This window comes from Podarcis pityusensis, assembly GCF_964106645.2.
Source record: "Podarcis pityusensis genome assembly, chromosome: 9".
NCBI lineage: Eukaryota > Metazoa > Chordata > Lepidosauria > Squamata > Lacertidae > Podarcis > Podarcis pityusensis.
In genome coordinates this window covers 1,173,033-1,191,808 of record NC_138034.1, presented here as the reverse complement: position 1 = coordinate 1,191,808, position 18,776 = coordinate 1,173,033, and the positions used below count along the sequence as shown (strand labels likewise).

Sequence of the window (18,776 nt, the reverse complement as noted above, 5' to 3'; positions counted from 1 at the left end):
GCCCTTCACATACAAGCCCCACTGTTTCTCACAGGGTCAGAATAGTAGATCCAGTCCATCAAGACCCTGACTGTTAGGGCAGCTGCATTACCCAGCGGCTTGGGTGCTGTTCTGCCAATCCTCGAGTCTCTGGGATTTCACACGTGCATCCCTGAACATTCTGGAGAAGAAGGAAAGTGAGGCTAGAGAATAAAATAAAAAATTATTTCTTTGGAAGTTGCAAAACAGGAGGGCCTAAGCTATCCTGCCCCACTCTGTAGCGATGAGAGGTATCATCTCTCTTTCTCTCTCTGCAAACTATTCCTGAGTTAATTCTCCATTTACAGGCATTTTCTGTGGAGCTGATGACCATACTCCCAACTGGAAATTGGCGTGTGGAGATGTTTGGCTGTATAGAAGAAGTGGTGGTGGAGGGGGGGCGGGGGGAGGATATACACGCCCAGATTTCTGCCTGGACGACAGTCTGGGAGAAAAAGAAATGCTTCCTACCACCACCGTTACCATCTGAGCCAATGGTCCCCAAATCATTTGGGGCCACCACCACTCTGGTTCCATCACTCATCCCCAGAGCCCCCTGCCCTGCTCTACAAAAAGCATTATTGAGAATAGAAGTTTGCACAATCTACAAAGGAAAAAAACAGCACAGTGAAATTCAAAACAGGAACAATGAATTGCACATTTATCCAGCCGAAACTAGTGTAATTTGTTAAACAAAACTGATGAGCTTGATCCAGGGATACCAGCTTTTCAAAGTCCGATAGCCATTTACACCGCCAGTGCCCCCTGCTGCCCCCTTGCCTCTTAGCCTTAAGTAATCCCATAGCCTGTGGGAACCACTGATCTAAACCCAGAATGGTCCTGAAGCTGCAAACCTTGTCTGCTCCATTTTTGCCCCCTCTCCCAACTTGGGAAAAGGATTTGTAATTGATGCATTCTGTATGCTGTGTTTTGGGATTATACAGTCAATTAGATGATCTTTCATTATTACTACCAGACATTTGCAGTGACACCAGAGTGGTTCAGAGTGAAAAGGCAGACAGGGCTCCTGAGCCTAGAACAGTTGTGCAGGAGGAAGAATTTTGGCTGGGATATCTCATCCCACTACAGCGCTGGGGTGGCAAAAGCTGTCATGAGCCAAAACTCCTTCTTCCTACATGACATCCATGACAAAATTCCTATCCTCCCAAAGCATGTGCTCATAAAATTCTTACTCATTCTCAAAGGTTTTACAAATGTGGGTTGGGGGTGATGAATTGGATTGAGAATAGGCTTTTGACCCTCACCATTTTGCCCCGGGGCGTGATCTGAAGGAAAGCAAGGCCGCACCTTCACTGAAGGGAACGTGGCCTAAATCTGCTTAACACCAGGATCCTACACAGCTCTGCTTGTTTCCCTAAAATGCCCTCAAAATGTTTTGGAGCACATTTCCCATCAGCTCCAGTAAGTGCAGCCAAGGGGTGATGTAGCCCAATACAGCTTGAGGGCACTGGACTGGAGAAGGATACAGGACCATCTGCTTGGGGGGGGGGGGGGAACGACCTCAGGCCCATCGGCCCAATGCAGCCCCCACTCAATGGAGAGCTCAGATGGCAGAGCACGAGACTCAATCTTGGGGGCTTGGGTTCGATTCCCATGTTGGACAAAAGATTCCAGCATTGCAGGAAGCAGGACTAGGTGGCCCTCCTGGTCCCTTCCAACTCCATGATTCTATGAAATCCTCTCCATCTTGCCTGGGGGGGGGGCGGGGGCTCTTGCCCTGGGCACGCCAATGGCCACCTCAGTTTGGCTGGTTGGAATATGTATTGAAGCTCTGGAAATTCTTTTGGCTCACCCAGACAGAGGAAAGAGAGGGATGTGAGACAGTGTCTAGGAACTAGCCTACCATGTGGAGGTAATTATTACATGTGTTGCTCCTCCCCCTTTTACCTTGGCCCCACCCACTGCTGGCATGCAGCCCCTGGAAAGTTCCCCACAAGGATTGGCAGCCCTTAGGCTGAAAAGGTCCCCCCACCATTCTTGATCTACTTTGACACCAGAGTAGGCCAAGAGCAGTCCACCAAAGCCCCCAAATCACATCTCTCCATCCTAGCTGAAAGCCTAGTAACTGAAAATGCCCCTGACTGAACTTGGATCTTTCTGCACGCAAAGCCCAGAGCAACAGGAGATGGAAAGAGAACAGAAACATCTGCATCTGCTCTGGCTATTCTTCTTCTTCTTCTTCTTCTTCTTCTTCTTCTTCTTCTTCTTCTTCTTCTTCTTCTTCTTCTGTTTGCTATTTTAAAGCCCAGGGCTAGAGGCAAAATTGCTCCTTCTGGTAATAAAACCCACAACTGCTTAGAGAAAGAAGAGTGGGTTGCTATCTGGGATCAGGGCCACCACTTTCAAACCACTTCAAGACTACTTCCAAAAAGGCATCACGGGAGATGTCTCTGAAGGAGCTGTATTAGCTTGCATGGGGGGGGGGGTGTATGTGTGATGCTCTATGCAGTAATCTAATGGATTGTATGTTCATTTTCCACTCTCATCTAGGGAAGGAAGAGGAAGGACCACAGTTTGATGGCACAATTTTGGCAGGCTGAGCTGGGAAGGGCCTTCAGACAGGAGGTTCTCCTCGGCTGTGCTGAAAGTATCCAAGTGATGGACTGTGTCTAGGGAAAGTGGTAGGATCTACATTTATTTATTATGGAGTTTTGCCCCATGGAAAAATATTTGCATCAAAGCTCCCCCCCCCCCATGTTTTCTTTAATTAGGTAGATATTGTTTCAGCAAGAATTGGATAGCAGGTGGGATGCCTGATCAGCACTGGGCACTTCCCTAAAAACACAGCACACAGCAAATTTGCTGTTCCTGTCACATACAAACTGAACTGAATGAGAAGAAGCCCTGGAGCTCTGAGAGAAACTCAGAAGCAGATTTTTGCTTGGGTTGGGGCTGCCCAAGGTGTTTTGCTGCCTGAGGAGAAGTGCAAGGTGGCACCATGACCTTCCCACATATAGAAACTGACCGCACTGGCAAGTGAATCTCATTTTAATATTGGTAACGGGACTGCAACGTCCACCGACTTCCGTCGCTCCTGCGGGCAGCAGGCTAGCTATTGGATCGAGGGACAGGACATGAATCTCCCTGCTTGGTCCTCTAGGAGAAGGATGGAGCCAGAGCACTTAGGAGGCACAGCCAGGGGGCTGCCTTCACTTTCCCCATCACCTGATACCTGAGATGCTGATCTCACCCTGCCTCAGAGCAGAGCCATACATAGGCAGATTGTTCCAGTGCATGGCTCATGGGGTGCAAGAGGCAGCTGGCTCTGCCATTCTGCATCTGGTTCCAGTTGGTGGACCTCAGGAAAACATATGAAGAGCCAGGTTGGGTCAGACCAAAGGCCTTGCATGCCCAGCATTCTGTTCTCACAACGGCCAACCAGATATGCACCTATGGGAAGTCCACAGGTAGCGCATGAGTGCAATAGCCCTCTTCCACCCTGTGCTCTCCAGCAACTGGTATTCAGGGACACAATGCCTCTGTTCATGGGGGTAGCATGCAGCCATCACAACCAGCAATAACTGCTGAACTGTACTGAGCCAAAGAAAGCCAAGTAATACATCTGTTGACACTGAATCAATTAGCTTTAGGCCAACCACGGCTGAGAACTATTAGAATCATTTACTGTATTCTTATGGAACAGCAATTGACAGCAGCACAATGAAGCCTAAAGTCCCATTTTTAAGATGGGAAACACTGAGGCTCATAAAGCAGGCACAGAAGTGCAACCTATGTATGAACAAAATATCATTCCTGACGCTAGCTGTGTATGTCTACTACTCACAAGCTTCACTTTTCATGGTTACCATGGTTCAGCTGTTGGGAGTCAGAAGACCTCACCAGCCTATTGCAAATTATCCAAGAATCTGCCAGTAGATCTTGTTCTTCCTTCAGCCCAGGAAGATCAGCAATAGCAGGCATTGTATCTGTCTATCATCCTTCTAATTGAGCAACCCTTGCTAAGCATCCAAAAATCACTGCAGTTCCCCAGAGCAGCCTTTCCCCAACCTGGTGCCCTCTAGATGCTGTGCACTACAACCCCTATCAGCTCTGGCTAGCATGGCCAATAGGGACATAGGAGGAAACTGCTAGGGGCCGAGGGGGCCTTCACCCCTCTAATAAAATATTTGAGGGCCCCCCCAAAAGTTGATGCATGCACTGCTTCATGTGATCCATTATGTGGGGCGGAGCTTACCCTGCCCACCCCCCATATTTTATTCAAGTTGTCACCCCTGGTTAGGGATGGTGGAAGATGTAGGCAAAACAAATTCTGGAAGGCACCAAGTTGTGGGAGGCTATCCCGAAGGCCGTCTGAAAAGCCCTGGTATGCCATGCAGTAGAATTTAAATTGTTGAAATGCAATGGTATATTGTGGCTGCATAATGCAGTGCCATTCAGTATACTCTACAGCATAACCTGCAATAACAGCTAGTATTTTTGACAGGCAACAGCTTGTGAGTTGTCATATTTGAAGCCTGCCAAAATCAACAGTCTAAATAGTGCCCCAAGTTTCAAGGTTTCACATTCAAATAACAAATTCAAGGGGGTCTTCAGCATTTTTCTTTCAAAAGAAGCCTGGTGAATTCTGGAGAAAAAAAATGGTGGGTATTCATTTCTGCTCCACCAGGAGGTTCTTGGTTCATATTCTGCCTCTTTCATAAGCTCATTATACTCAGTAGGTGGCCCTAGGCAATCCGCTTTCTCTTTGCCTCAGTCACCCCATCTGCAGTATGGGAACAATAATACTTACCTCCTGCCTTATACAACTGTTGTAGGTGAAGTGCTCTGGACACTCAAAAGTACTATATGAGAAACATGGGCACTGAGCTAACAACAGTTAAGCACTTTTAAATGTTATTTATTTCAATTTAAATACGTGCTCTCTCGCCCATTTAATTCAGCAGTTGGTAGTTGCTGGATTGTATCCTACGTTGGTGCAGGCATCATAGCAATATCATTAATATCATTTTCTGTGCATTTTCAGCTGTTTTCACCACTTCTTCATGTCCTGGGGTCTCCAGGTTACTCTCCTGCATGTCCTAATCCAGTCTTCCCCAACTGGGTGAGGTTGACCTCTTAATCCAATTGAGTTTTTCACTCCCAGAGAAACCTCTTATCCTCAGGCCAACATGCCAGACTGGCCCACTCGTATGAAGAGTTGCCTGAGTCTTTTGCACAGATGTGCACCAGTTGCTGACGTACACACACACACACACACACACACACACCCCTTGTGTGTCAATGTGGCACATTTTCATTTGTCTGTCAGTTTCTTTGTCCAGAGGTCAAGCAATCTCATACAGATGAATACTTTTGAGTTGAGCTACCTCTGGTGATGGGGACTTGGCAAGCTTTCAAAACACACAGAGCCCTTATTCAAACCATTGCCTTCTTTAAATCTCTGATGTATGTAGATCCAGAGTGGCTGGAGCAACTCAGTCAGATGGGCACCATATAAATAACAAAATTATGATTAAAATTATTACTTGGAAGCTCAGAGGCAGAGCACAAATTTTGCAAGCAGAAAAAGTCCCAGATCCAGGCATCCCTAACAGAAAGGGATCTCAGGTACCCGGGCTGAGAAGGGCCTCTGTTGAAGTCTCCAGAAGCCACTGCCAGGCCAAACAGCCAACAATGCACAATGAGCACAATGTACCATGAGCTAACTCATCAGCTTTTAAGGCTCATGTACTGGTTGGCATCTTCTGTTTCTAGATGTCCCATTCTTAGTACCAGAACATGGCCTGGAATGCCAGAAATACAAGTAGTGCCACTGGGCATGCGCAAAGTCACTAAGCCACTGCAATCAGCCCACAGACAGCAGAGAGTGTCGGGGTCAGATAGCCAAGGGGCACAGCACATTCTTTGCTCATAGAAGGTCCCAGGTTCTATGCCTCAAGATCTACAGTCCAGGGGACCAAGCGATAAAATATCTCTTAAGTCTGAGATTCTGGAGATCCCAGCCAATCAGAGCCCACAGCACTGGGCTAGGTGGGTGAACAGTCTAATCTGCCATATGGCAGCTTCCTAAATGTGATTCCTAGGCAGCTTAAAATCTCTGCACTGCACTGTGCTTTTGCTCTCCCAGGCTGCAACTGTTATGGTTTACATTTTTGATTATTTGGTTTCTTCCTTGTTTGTTATATTTGTACTTAACTAAATCAATAAGAAGGAAAAGGGGAGGGGGGACTAGGCACCTGCTTTGATAGTAACCTGGCTTTTAACTGCCTCCTTACAGTTTAGGACACCCAGGTAAACAATAACCTTAAACCCAGCTGGCTGCCGGCCTGGACACTGAGGGGAACTTTGCTTCCGCCGACCCTCCCAGTTACATCCAGCAGAGGGTCACCAATGTTCGATTCCCAGCTCTCTGCCCAGGGGCCAAAGGGCCCATCAGGGCAACCCTGAACAGGCCCAGCCATTCACCCTGATGCCAGGGGAACCCTGTGCAGCCTGTTTCTCAACCCCATCTAAGTACCTGCCCCTCCCCCTGCTTCACACACTTCCTCCCAAAGGCGATAAGGGGGTTCAGTGGGTTCCAGCTAAAGATGTGGGGGCAATGGCTGTGCAAGGGATGCAACTCTCCTCACATGGAGACCTAAGGCTGGGGCAGCTGGTGTGGCCACAGGGAAAGCCAGTGAGTGGTTTTGTCGAGGGGTGGGGAGGTGGGGAGAAGGAAGGAAGGAAGGAAGGAAGGCATTGTCAAAAAACCAAAAAACAAAAGCCTCCAGCTCTGAGGCATCATCATCCAAGAAAACATTGTGCCTTGGCTGCTGGGGGGGGGGGCTCTCTCGACTCATCCTCTTGCAACGCAACACATTCCTACACTCGAAAAGGACTGACCCCCAACGACACCCTTTTCTTCTAGACCCCTTGTTTGGTGTGCAAACAGAGACAGAAAGAGAACTGACAGGTCTCCTCTGATAACAGATCTGCCCCGAAGCACCCAGTCCCTATCCCTTTCTACAAGGCAGTCACACACACAACCATCGTAGATCGGGACAAAAGAGAAAGGGACATGCATTGCATAAGAAAAGGCGACCCAGAAACGCTCACCTGGGACAAAAGACCCAGAGATGATGCAGAAGGGAAAGGCAACACCTCAACCCCCACGCCGTCCATTGCAGGATCCACCCAGAGAGATCTCTCATTTTTTACCATTTTAAACCCTCCTCCTTCCTTAGTCCAAAAATAATGCCACATAGGACCATTGTACACCCGAACATCGATTCAAGCAACACATACACAGCCCCACATCTGTTAACACGAACACACACCTGGCAAAGGTAAAGGGAGAAAAAGGCATCGCTAGACAATAAACACACCCAGATGTCACTCCCAAGGAACGCAGCTTATCCTGCATGTACCCCCCCCCAAAAAAAACCCCCAACTATTCTCCTGGTGCGTTTATAAAATCAGCCAGTGCTTACTAACCTCAGAGCAAATTCACCCAAAGCCAGCAGGCTCCATAGGGCAAACCCCAAAGACCCAGGAATGGGGGGGGGGGGTGATGGTGGGCTATTACTGCCTTGTTAACAGCTAGGAGTACCGAGACTGCATGCTAGGAGGCTGGCTGTGGACGGACTGGTGCAGACTGCCCCTCCAACATCAGCTCCCAGAGCAGACCCCTCAAGCTCACAGCTGAACCCCAAATTTGGTGCACCCCCTTCCCAATCGAGGCAGGAGCAGCCCACCCGGTTCAATCAAGCTGCGGGGTGGGGAACAAAACAAAGCCCTAAATCGCGGGAAAGGCAGGCAACCATTACCCCGAGAATCTCAAAAGAGCCAGGAACCCGAAATCTCCACAGCCCCCCGCCCTAATTCTGAAAAGGATAAATGCACACACATCTAGAGCGGAGTTCTGAACGGGCAAAGGAGGATCTCTCCGCCCCCCGCCCCCGCACCTCTAGCAAGCTCTCCATCGCCACAGCACCGAATCTGGAGCACTGTGTAAAAAGACAGCAAATTAGAAGCCCCCCCCGCTCCCCTCCCTCCTATTAAACCTGGCTCGGGTTCTCCGGCACCAAACCAGGCGACCCCCGCCCGCCCCACTACCTATTACAGCGGAGAAGTACAATCCCCTGAGCCGCGAATTATGCCTTGACAACCCCCCCTCAAAGATCAAAATCCGGACCAAGTCATCCCTCACCTTCGCCCCCGCCCCGCCCGGACCCCCCCCCTCTCGTTTCACCAGCCTCCCCCCTCCGGTCCCCCGGCGCCCCTCACCTGCATCTTTCATGCTGGCCGCCCGACTCCCTCACCAAGAAATGGCATCGCCCGCTTCGCCCTCGAGCGCCGCCCGCCCGCCCAGCGCACCAGCCGCGCTGGCTCTCCGGCCGTCCTCGCTCCGCGCCCGGCTCCACTCGGGACTCGGCGGCGCCTCGCCCTCTTCCCGGCACGACGGGGCCACCGCCCGGCCCCTCCCGCAGGCCCTCGTCGGTCTCGCGGCGCTCCTGGCACGGCAACGGCGGCTCCTCAGGGCGCCTGGCGAAGGGCAGGTGCGACGGCGCGCGGGCCGGGAAGAGCGGCGGCACACGGGGCGCGGGCGCGGCGCAGCGGGCAGCCGACGGGAAGCGGCGCGCGTCGCCCCGTCGACGCGCAAGCGGGCGGCGCGCTGCGCTGGGACGGTCGCCGCTTGGAAACGGGAGGGAGGGACGCGCGGGGAGGGGAGGGCGGAGGGAGGGAGGGGAGCCACCGATCAATGGGGCCGCCTCCTTCCTGACTGCAGGGAGGGGGCCAGTTATGCTAATCGCCGCCGGAACAATCCAGGTGCGCGAGGAAGGGGAGGGGGGTCCCTGGATGCGATGGGGGGGGGGACCTCAAAGGCAAAGCAGGAGGGAGCCAAGCGCGGAATCCATTCTCCGCTCGCTCGCCCGCTTTTTCCGCCGCCCTCTCTGTAATGCTCTACTAAGCCCGGAGCAAGCGAGGCGGAAGGTAGAAAGCCAAGAGAGCGGCGGGAGGGGCAGGTTGATTCTGGGTGTGGAGATCTCTCTCTCCGTCTCTCACAGATGGGAAGCCCAGAGATCTCAGAAAGAGAGCGGGGGGAGGGTCTTCTTCTTAGGCGGAGATCTGCCTAAGGAAACGGTGGAGAGAGATGGGAGCGAAGACGAGCCTGCTGGATCAGGCCAGCATCCTGCTCTCACAGTGGCCAATCAGATGCCCCCGTGGAAACCCACAAGCAGGACCTGAGCACAAGCGCCCTCTCCCCTCCTGAAGTTTCCAGCAATTCACAAGCGTTGCTTCCTCTGACCACGGAGGCAGAGCCGAGCCATTGTGCTTGGTAGCCACGGAAATCCTTCTCCATGAATTGGTCCAGTCCTCTGTGAAAGCCATCCAGGTTGGTGGCCATCACGGCCTCTTGTGGAAGCGAGCTCCATAGTTCAACCGTGTGCTCTGTTAAGAAGTAAGCTTGTTAATTCTCTACACAGTCATCAGCTCTTCTCTGTTGTGAGAAGAGAGAGGAGGAGGCAGAGTCCCAGATTCCTCCCCCTCTGGCTGCACACCCTTGTTCTTCAGTGATGTTGGAGCGGTCCAAGACCATCATGAGTGTTTATGCTGGGTTGTCTCCCCCCTTCCACAGAAAGGTGTGTGCAACCTTATTCAGAGTTTTGACACCCCTGAAATTCTAGATCTTCCCCTGCAGCAGCCCTTTGTAACCCCCCAAGCGGAGTGCACACACATGCGTGCGCGCACACAAGGCAGCACAGTTTGCAGGGCATTCAGAACACATCCCTGATTGGGCAGTGGGGAACTGAAATGAGCTAGACAAATGTTGGAGATCCTGCTGGGACAGGCCTCGGTGTCTCCTGCAAAGTGGTCCTTAATGATCAAGGGTGATTTGGATGCAATTGCTCAGTTATGAGAAACAGCAATTGGGATAATTGGGAAATGGGGGCAGGAATCAAGTTCTAACTCATGGCCAATGTTTTCCATCCACCTAATAAGAAATCCAAACTAAATATTTGCTTTGTAAATGGGATAAGGTGAAGTTCTTGGAATGGGCACATGGAGTTCAGCTTTTGTTACGAGAACTGCAGCTGATCCCCAGGTCCAATGGAAGTGCCTGGATGAGCTGTTGTCAGCAGAGACATGGGAAATGTCTAATTTGGACAACAACCGTCCCAATCTGGAACTCTCCAGATGCTTTTGACTACAACTGCCATCACGCTCAATGTTGTGTAAATGTGCTGCCTGGGGTTGAGTCCAAAAACATCTAGAGGGCACCAGGTTGGGGAAGGATGTCATGCAGGATGGAGGCAAAAAATAGGAACATAGGAAGCTGCCTAATATCACCTTAAGGTACTTGTCCACCTAGAGATGTCTACTTTGACTGGCAGCTGTTCTCTGGGGTCTCCTGCAGAGAATGCATTTTTCATCACCTGCTACCTAACCCTACAATAGAAACGGCAGAGATTGAACCTGGGACCTTCTGCATGCCAAGCAGCTGCACTACCACTCAGCTATGGCCCTTCCTTTAAGCTGCTTGTTCACCCAGCCCAGGATCATCTGCTCTGAATGCCAGCAGCTCTTCAGTCTCTGACAGGCAAGTCCTTCCCATCGCCTGACCAGTTTAACTGGAAATGCCAAGGGTTACCTCTGGGGTGTTCTGCAAAGTGTGTCTCCCCACCACCACCCTCTTTCTCTCTCACATGCAATAATTTAATGATCTGTTAATCCCGTATGGTTGGCATGAGGGGACAAGAAGCGTTTTACTCCGCATTCATTGCAAAAAGGAACATGGCATTCTCAGCACCACTTTATGGCCATGTGCTGGCTGCTTAAAATATAAGGCATGGCTGTGGGCTCCTTGTCTGCTTGCCATGTAGATTTCTCTCTGCCACAGCCAACAAAGACCTCCCCCGCCCCCTGGTTGTCTGCAGAGCAGGTCGCTCTAGACCAATGAAGCTGTCTCCATGCAGTCTGGATCTGCAGCCGGTGTGGGGTTCATCTTAAGAGATGAAGCTGCCTTACCCTGAGGACCAAACTGGAGGAGGGATGTTGATCGTTTTGTTAGCCCTTGTGTGTGTGTTTAAATAAATAGCAAGCTTGGGATGTGGGCTGGCTAGATTGGAAAATACCCAGTCAAGATTGGAATCTCTGGCCACTAGCTGGGATGTCTCTGCTCTGCCTCCCTGCTCAGAGGCAGCGATGCTTCTGAAGACCAGCTGCTGGAAACCGCAGGAGGGAGGGGGCTCTTGTGCTTGAGTCCTGCTTGAGGGTTTCCCACTGGCGAATGGTTGGCCAGTGGGAGAACAGGAAGCTGGATGGGGTGGACCATTGCCTGATCCAGCAGACTCTTCTTATGAACCCTGGTGTGGGGGCAAAGGGTCTGCAACCGTTTGCCCCTCCTGCAGTCCCAATCTGGCTCAGACACCCCCCCCCCCAGGCCTGCTATTGGAAATATATATTGCTCAGGTCTTGCTTGCAGGCTTCCTACAGGTTGTCCACTGTGAGAACACGCAGCACAATGAGAACAGGGTGTTGGACTAGATGGGTCTTTTCCTCTCCGAAGGTGGCCCAACTGAAAAAGAAGGATGTTGACTAATGTATCTCTCCCTTAGTTGCCCCTACTTTATCTTAACTGATTATTTCATTCAATAGAAGTGATTTGCCAAATGAAAGCTCTCTAATAGTTCAGAAGGAATGTGCATTCTTTTCATTCTGTGACATTAAAGTACTGAAACAAAAGGATTTTGAGGATAGACAGGTCCTCAGTTTGCTGTCATATTACTTCATTTTTGCTCTTCTTGATTAGGACTGGCCCCTGAAGTTTTAGTTCAGGGGTGACAAAATTGTGGTCTTCCAGGTGTTCTTAGACACCAGTGCCAGCAGGAGGATCACAGATCTGGAGGATCACAAATCCCCCTGCCCTCCTTTACCTGATCCATGGTCTGAGTAAATGAAACAAAGCTTCCATCCCTGTTCAAAAGCTGAGTTCAGAGAGTCTTCTTTCTAGTTCTTGTTACTGGATCCCATAGTGGGAGGAGAGTCAGCATGGCACCTTCAGGTGATGGAGGGTCACAACCTGCATCATCCCTGACTGCTGGCCTTGCTGGATGGGGGAGTCCTACCTCATCTGGACAGCACCATGCTGATTTAGCATCATCACTATCAATACTGTGACTTACGGATGTGAATTGTAGTGACCCGTGTTAATAATAATAATAATAATAATAATAATAATAATAGTTTTATATATACCCTGCCCATCTGGCTGAGTTTCCCCAGCCACTCGGAGGCTTACAGCATATCTAAAAACATAATCAAAAACATCAAACATTAAAAACCTCCCAGTACAGGGCTGCCTTCAGCTGTCTCTGAAAAGTAGTGTTGTTCTTTATCTCCTTGACATCTGAAGGGAGGGCGTTCCACAGGGAGGGTGCCTGGTTCTCTGTAACTTCACCAGTGAGGGAACTGCCAGAAGACCCTCACAGGAGGACCTCAGGGTCCGGGCTGAACAATGGAGGTGGAGACGCTCCTTCAGGTATACTGGGCCGGGACAGTTTAGGGCTTTAAAGCACCAACACTTTGAATTGTGATTGGAAACACACTGGGAGCCAATGAAGATCCTTTAGGACCTGTGTTATATGGTCCTGCGGCCACTCCCAGGCTATTGATCCCTGGCATGCAACCAGTCCGATAAGCAGTAATGAGTCTCTGTCAGCTTCACGTACGTTTATTTACAAAGGACAAAACATCCACAGCAAAACTTCCTGCCCTCTCTCGGCAAAGGAGTTGCTCAGTCTGACTCAGAATCCCTCCCCCAACAGGAAGGACGCCAGAACTGTGCCTTTCTCCTCCTCCCCTTCTGCAAGTCTCTGAGCCTCTCCAATCTCCTGGCATGGGGACTGAAAAGCTGGCTTTCCCCCTTCCCCCTCTCAGTGGACCCTGTCTCTCACTTACCTGCTGGCAGGCCACCTTCACTGTGGCTGCCTTCCAGCTCTCCTTCACCCTGAGAGCTAACAGTGACTTGCTTGGGAAGGAGGGACAGACAGCTGTCTAAACTCAGACAGACAGCTCTCAGCTGAAGAGTCGGCTCCTTGCTCAATGTCTGAGGCTGACCCTTTTGCTGCTCCCTGGGGGGCCACGTTCCTGACACCCAGTCACCAGTCTAGCTGCTGCATTCTGGATTAGTTGCAGTTTCCGTGTCACCTTCAAAGGTAGCCGTATGTAGAGCGCATTGCAGGAGTCCAAGCGGGAGATAACCAGAGCATATACCACTCTGGTGAGACAGTCCGTGGGCAGGGAGGGTCTCAGTCTGTGTACCAGGTGGAGTGACAAGGGAGAACTATCTCAGTGCCTTGGGGGTGGGGAACCAGAATGTTGAAGTGCCTTCCAGGCTAATGTCCCCTATCTTGGAATTCATCCGTGTGCACGCGCGCATGTTGTGAAGGGGAAGCAGGGAGTTTCAGCTCCTCTTTCTCCATGCACATTGTTGACGTCTGGCTTCCCATCCATCAGCACTGCCTGCTGGCTTCCAACAGAGGGCACCAGCGTGGCATGCACAGAGCCCTTGGTGTCTGGGCTGACACCACAGGAGAATCATCCAGGGATGAGAAAGCGGGAATGAGCCTTCCTTGAAGACTCCCAATAGCGTTGTTTCGCCTTGGAGCTGCCTGCCCACCTGCCCTGTCCTGAGGACAGGTTGGAGGAGAAGAGCATTGGCAGCATCCTGCAGAAACAGTCATGTTGGGTAGATGTCCCTGAGAAGCAGGAAAGGTGGAAGGCAAGGGGTGTGTGGCTCTTGCTCAATGGACAGGAGCGATTGAAATGGGTGCCCATGGCTAAGTCTCCGCCTCACCTTTTTCTTGTCCTATGTGCAGAGCCTTCACACATAAACATGAACCAGATTTTGGAGTTCCATCTCTCACATCAGGCCCAGCACATAAGAAGCATGCTGCTGGATCCAGCCAAGAGTCTGTCCTGTTCCTCACAGTGGCCAACTGGACACTTCCAGGAAGACCACAACCAGGACATGATTGCCCCAGCCCCCCCCCCCCCCGTTGGCTCCCAGCAGCTGCAGTTCAGAGGTAGACTGCCTCTAAATCTGGAGGTTCCATATAGCTGTATCATGAATAATAACTTTGCACAGATCCATTCTCCTGACCCGTTTGCCTTCTTTTATAACTCCCCTGCAGTTTGCCTTAATCTCAGTGGGTGTGCTGGCTGACTCCGAAGAGGAGTCTTCTACCACGTCTGGAAGTTTCGAAAGCTTTACTAATGAAATTGCTAGTGTCCCAACCTAGCACTGCAGTTACAAAGAGGTCATCCACACAGCTCCCCTTTCTCCTCCCCCTCTCAACAACAGCTCCATGGGATTCCTTAAATTGGGAGGAGACACATCCCCATTTCCCTAGCTGAGCCAGTGGCACCTGTCTTGAGAGCCACGGACTTCCTGATTTCCCTGCTAGTCTCTCCGTGAACCTTGTTTACAAACACGCAGCCGACGCTCATGCACTCCCAGTCTTTTGTCTTGCTTTTCGCAATGCAATCTGTGAAGTGGCTTTCCATTAATTTATTGATCTCTCAAAGATCAAGTCTCTAACCTTTGTGATTCCAAATACGTGTTTGGCAGCTTACAAGGCAGTCAGGGGCAGGGTCTGTGGTCCTCCTCCTCCTGGACTCTTAACTACCATCAGGCCCAGCCAGGATGACCAATGGTTAGGGACATAGGAGCCAACTCCTAGGGGCTGAGGTTCCTTCGACCCCACCAATAAAATATTTGAGGGGGCTGGACCCCCCCCCCCAGTTGATGGACATTGCAATTCAAATGGTGTGTGCGTGCCATATCATGTGATCAATTATGCAGGGCGGGACTTACCTGGGCCCTCCCCCAATATTTTATTTATATCTGGGCACCACAGTTTAAGAAGGAGATGGACAAGCTGAAAGGCATGCAGAGGAGGGTAATAAAGGAAACTGAGTCTTGTGAGGAACGGTTGAAGAAGATGGGTATGTCTAGCCTGTAGCAGAAGACTGGGAGGAGATGTGAGAGCCATCTTCAAATATCTCAAGGGCTGTCACATGGTAGAGGGAACAGGCTTGTTTTCTCCTACTCTGGAGGGCAGGACTCAAACCCATGGCTTCAAGTTACAAGGAAGGAGATTCTGACTCCACATCAGGAATAACTTTCTGATGGAAAGAGCTGTTTGACAGTGGAATGGACTTCCTTGGATGGTGGCATTTTCTCTTTCACTGGAGGTTCTTAAGCAGAGGTTTGATTGCCATCTATCATGGATCTTTAGCTGAAATTTATGCATTGCAAGGGGCTGGACCAAATGACCCTTGGGTTCCCTTCCAACTTCACAATTCTATAATTCTACCATTATTATTTGTTAAATTTATTAGATACTATTTTGCCGCAGGGAACTCAAAGAGACTTTACAAAAAAATGTGGTGGTGGGGGGGAACCACCAAGATGGCCTCATACATTCATTAAAACCAACATTGTACAATTCAGCAGGAGGCAAGAATGAGATGGCCTGCCCGTGATTGGCTCTCTGGAGGTCACCCTTGCTGTCTTCTGCCCCAGCTGCCCCAATGCACCCCCTTTGGACTCGCACTTACCATTCATGACAGTGAAACCCCCATAGGGCTCTGGTTCCTAGGGGGCTTCATAGCTGAGGAGGGATTAGAACCCAGATCTCACAAGCCCTAATCTGATCCTCCAACTGCTCCAGGATGCCTTGCGCATATAGCATGGGCTTAGGAAAGTAATCACAAAGCAATAAGAGCTTTGTGGGCTTGCCCCCCCCAACTCCTCTCCTCAGCTATTCTGCAGGTGTGAGTCATCTTTGTGTGCAAAAGTGTGAGGTGCCCACACGTGCATTCGTCCCCAGCCCCAACTGGCAAATGGCCCCTGGTGGGCTAGCCAATGTGGAGTGTGGCCCTAAGGCCAAAGTTAGTCAGCCCTGCTCTAAAGCCACAGACTTGGATCCTAATGGCTCTTCTGCTCAGATTGAGTCTTGCTTCCCTCCCTCCTCTCTCTGCAGTGCATGCAGTTCCCAGAAACTGGATCCTTGGGGCTGGGGAACTCTAGCGCTGCCTGCAAGGCAAACTGTTTGGGGTGTTGTTGGGGGGAGAAAACCCCCTATGCATGCAAATGCACCCTCTGCCCATGCAAGAGTGCTTTAGGGCCTGATATTTCAAGTGCATTGTTTTGATATGCTTACAGAACAGACAGCATCTCAATATTTTAATAAACAAACCCATTTGACACTTGAAATGTGTATTTTTAAGATGCACCTTACTTCCGTAACCGAAAGTTGTTTTCAACTGTTTTCGATATTGTGTTTTAATGTTGTATTTTAATGTCGTAACCCGCTCTACGACCTTAGGCAACCCGAGAACAGCAATGATTTGCTTGTGGGGTATTTATACCATTTTTGGTTTTTTTTTTAAAAAACCTTGTCATTGCTTGCTTCCGCCCATGAAATGAAGTGGCGCTGGGCTCAGCCGCTCACTGACCAGAAGCAGGAAGCTCTGCTTCCTGGGCCTCTGCTGTCCTCAGCTTCTCAATGGGCCAGGCCACCATCCACTTTCTGAGGCCTCAAGGCTCCTCTCTCACTGTCTCTCCAGACATATCCTTGGCACTTTAAAATCATTAATAGTAACAGCAACACTTCAGAGGAGGCGGGGGGGGGGAGGTGACTTGGTGTCTCGGTAAGTATAATGAAGGGAAGTGGGCGTTGGGGGGGGGAGAGAAGGGGGAAAGGACAGCAAGATGCCAAAGCATCTGTGTGTATTTGTCATTTGGAAACATATGGGAGAGAGTGGGAGGGAGAAAAGGGGCTTGCGTGAAGGGGGGCAGGGAAATGAGGTGGGCAGGGAAGTGTTGCAGATGGGGAGGGGGACATAGTTAGGTAAAATTTCCTTTTATACTGATGAAGGACCACATGAAAGAGAAAAAATAGAATTCCAAAACAGGGGAAGAAAATTGCTATTCTAGGATGTTTCCAAGATCACAGGGTTGATTCCTTTCCTGTAAGTGACATTTACTATCACTTCAGCTGAACAGATTTTTGCACCCGGTGATAAAAAGATCAAAGACAAGATGCCAGATTGATGCACCTGCGCAGTCCTGCTGTCTCCAAAATCAATGGAAAGTTTTCTTTCTTTCTTCTTCAGTTTTTTTTTTAAGCCTAAAGCAAATCTCACCAACAGACAACCCTGGGCAATTGTATTGGGTGCCGTTGCAGAAGGAGGAGCACTTTAGCTGCTTGGTTGTACATAGGTGTGGCAGATCTGGGTGCTCAGCTGCAGGGAAGAAGCGTAGTTCAGTGGCCAAGCACATGCTTGGCATGCAGAAGGACCCAGGTTCAATCCCCAACATCTCCAGGTAGGCCTGGGGCAAACGCTCTGAAATTCTGGAGAGCTGCTGCCAGTGTAGGCTGGACAATATTGACTTAGGATGCAACAATGATGTGAACCAGTTGAAGGCAGCTTCCCTGTGTTCTTCTGCAAAGTGTCTAGGGCTGCATTCTTATGCATACTTAACCTGAGCCACATTCAATCCAACGGAGCTTCAGTTTGAACAGGTGTCAAATTGGGTTGTATCAGGAACTTGACCCCCCAGAGCGCAGCAGAAGAGTTGGCCTCAGAAATTGAGCTAAGCGAGCAAGGGGCCGACTCTGCAGCTGAGACCTGCTTGTCAGAGTTTAGAGAGGGCAGCCTGGCCCCCCTCCTTCCCAGGGAAGAAGCTGTTAGCTCCTATGGAGAGGAAGAGTTGAAAGTCGGCCTGAGCGTTGCCAGGCAACCATCAGATAAGCCAGAGTCTGAGGCTGTGTCTTCGGGGAGTGGGGAGGAGACAGGCCAGCTGTTCAGTCCCCGTATGAGGAAACTGGAGAAGCTCAGAGAACAACGGAAGGGAAGCAGAAGAAAGGCAGGATTTTGGCGTTCTTCCTGTTGGGGGAGGGATGATGAGTCAGACTAAGCAACTACTGTTAATGAGAGCAGGTGGGATGGCCGTGCTCTGGGTGTGCTTTTTCTTGTAAATAAACTTACATAAAACTGAAGGAGAGTCGTTGCTGCTTATCAGGCTGCTTGCCTGCCAGAGATTGTTATAGGCTGTAAACTTTGTGGTGGTTGTCCCAAAGGACCTTTGTCTGCTGGCCCCACCAAGCCCAAAATGGAAGGCAGTTCATGTTGGGTTTGGAACTTAACTGGTTAAGTTGTTCCCATGATGCCTCAACATTCTGACGTCAGCTTTCGAAGCTGGGAGGAGCTGGGAGGAGTTTCGTTTACTCTGTTCCCCTCTGGTCTCTGAGGGAAGAGGTCGCAGTTTAGTCATGGCTGCGGTGAGCCCAGGAGATTCCTGGGGAAAGTCGGAATAAAGGACCGATATTAGACAAACCTGGTCTCTGTGTGTGTTTGTCTGAAGCTAAGTGAAGCTACGTGACAGTTTTCGCTGCTGTGTTCAACTCTGCTGAGGCGTGACTGGAGAGCTACTGGAGACGGAGCTGAGTGGCGCAGCTCGGAGGAAGCGCGCCGGGCATAAAGAGCTAATTGTGGACCGTAAATCAATTAGCGGGGTCACGCCAATAAATCAATTCCACAGGTTATGGACCCTTAATCACCGATCGTAAAACTGTCACAGGAACGCTTTGAAGTGCCGGAATGCGTTTGAAGTTGCGGCAGGAGGTAGTGAGATTTTTGCCTGTTGCTAGGAGGCAAAGGAGTAGCTGCGGAGCTAAGAGCAGCTGGCTGAAAGACGCAAAGTGTTTGCCTGTGTTGCTGCA

At 50.4% G+C, this 18,776-nt stretch overlaps 2 protein-coding genes across 6 annotated transcripts in view; both read right to left on the bottom strand.

The window, feature by feature from the left end:
* The window catches only part of LINGO1 (leucine rich repeat and Ig domain containing 1), a 665,590-nt gene that overhangs the window by 64,813 nt on the left and 582,001 nt on the right, over positions 1-18,776 (bottom strand). Inside the window, exon 1 of one of the 5 annotated variants that reach the window (XM_081021547.1) lies at positions 8,266-8,457. The exons of 2 other annotated variants lie outside the window; for them this stretch is intronic. In XM_081021547.1, coding sequence (XP_080877673.1) covers positions 8,266-8,271 — 6 coding nt within the window. In that variant the 5' untranslated portion in view covers positions 8,272-8,457. Of the gene's footprint in view, positions 1-7,473; positions 7,782-7,805; positions 7,879-8,265; positions 8,458-18,776 lie in introns of those variants that run through there. 2 more of the 5 variants (XM_081021551.1, XM_081021550.1) reach the window with 2 other exon arrangements.
* LOC308485665 (uncharacterized protein) overlaps positions 1-18,776 on the bottom strand; it is a 539,283-nt gene that overhangs the window by 247,040 nt on the left and 273,467 nt on the right. The gene's annotated exons all lie outside the window — the stretch shown is intronic.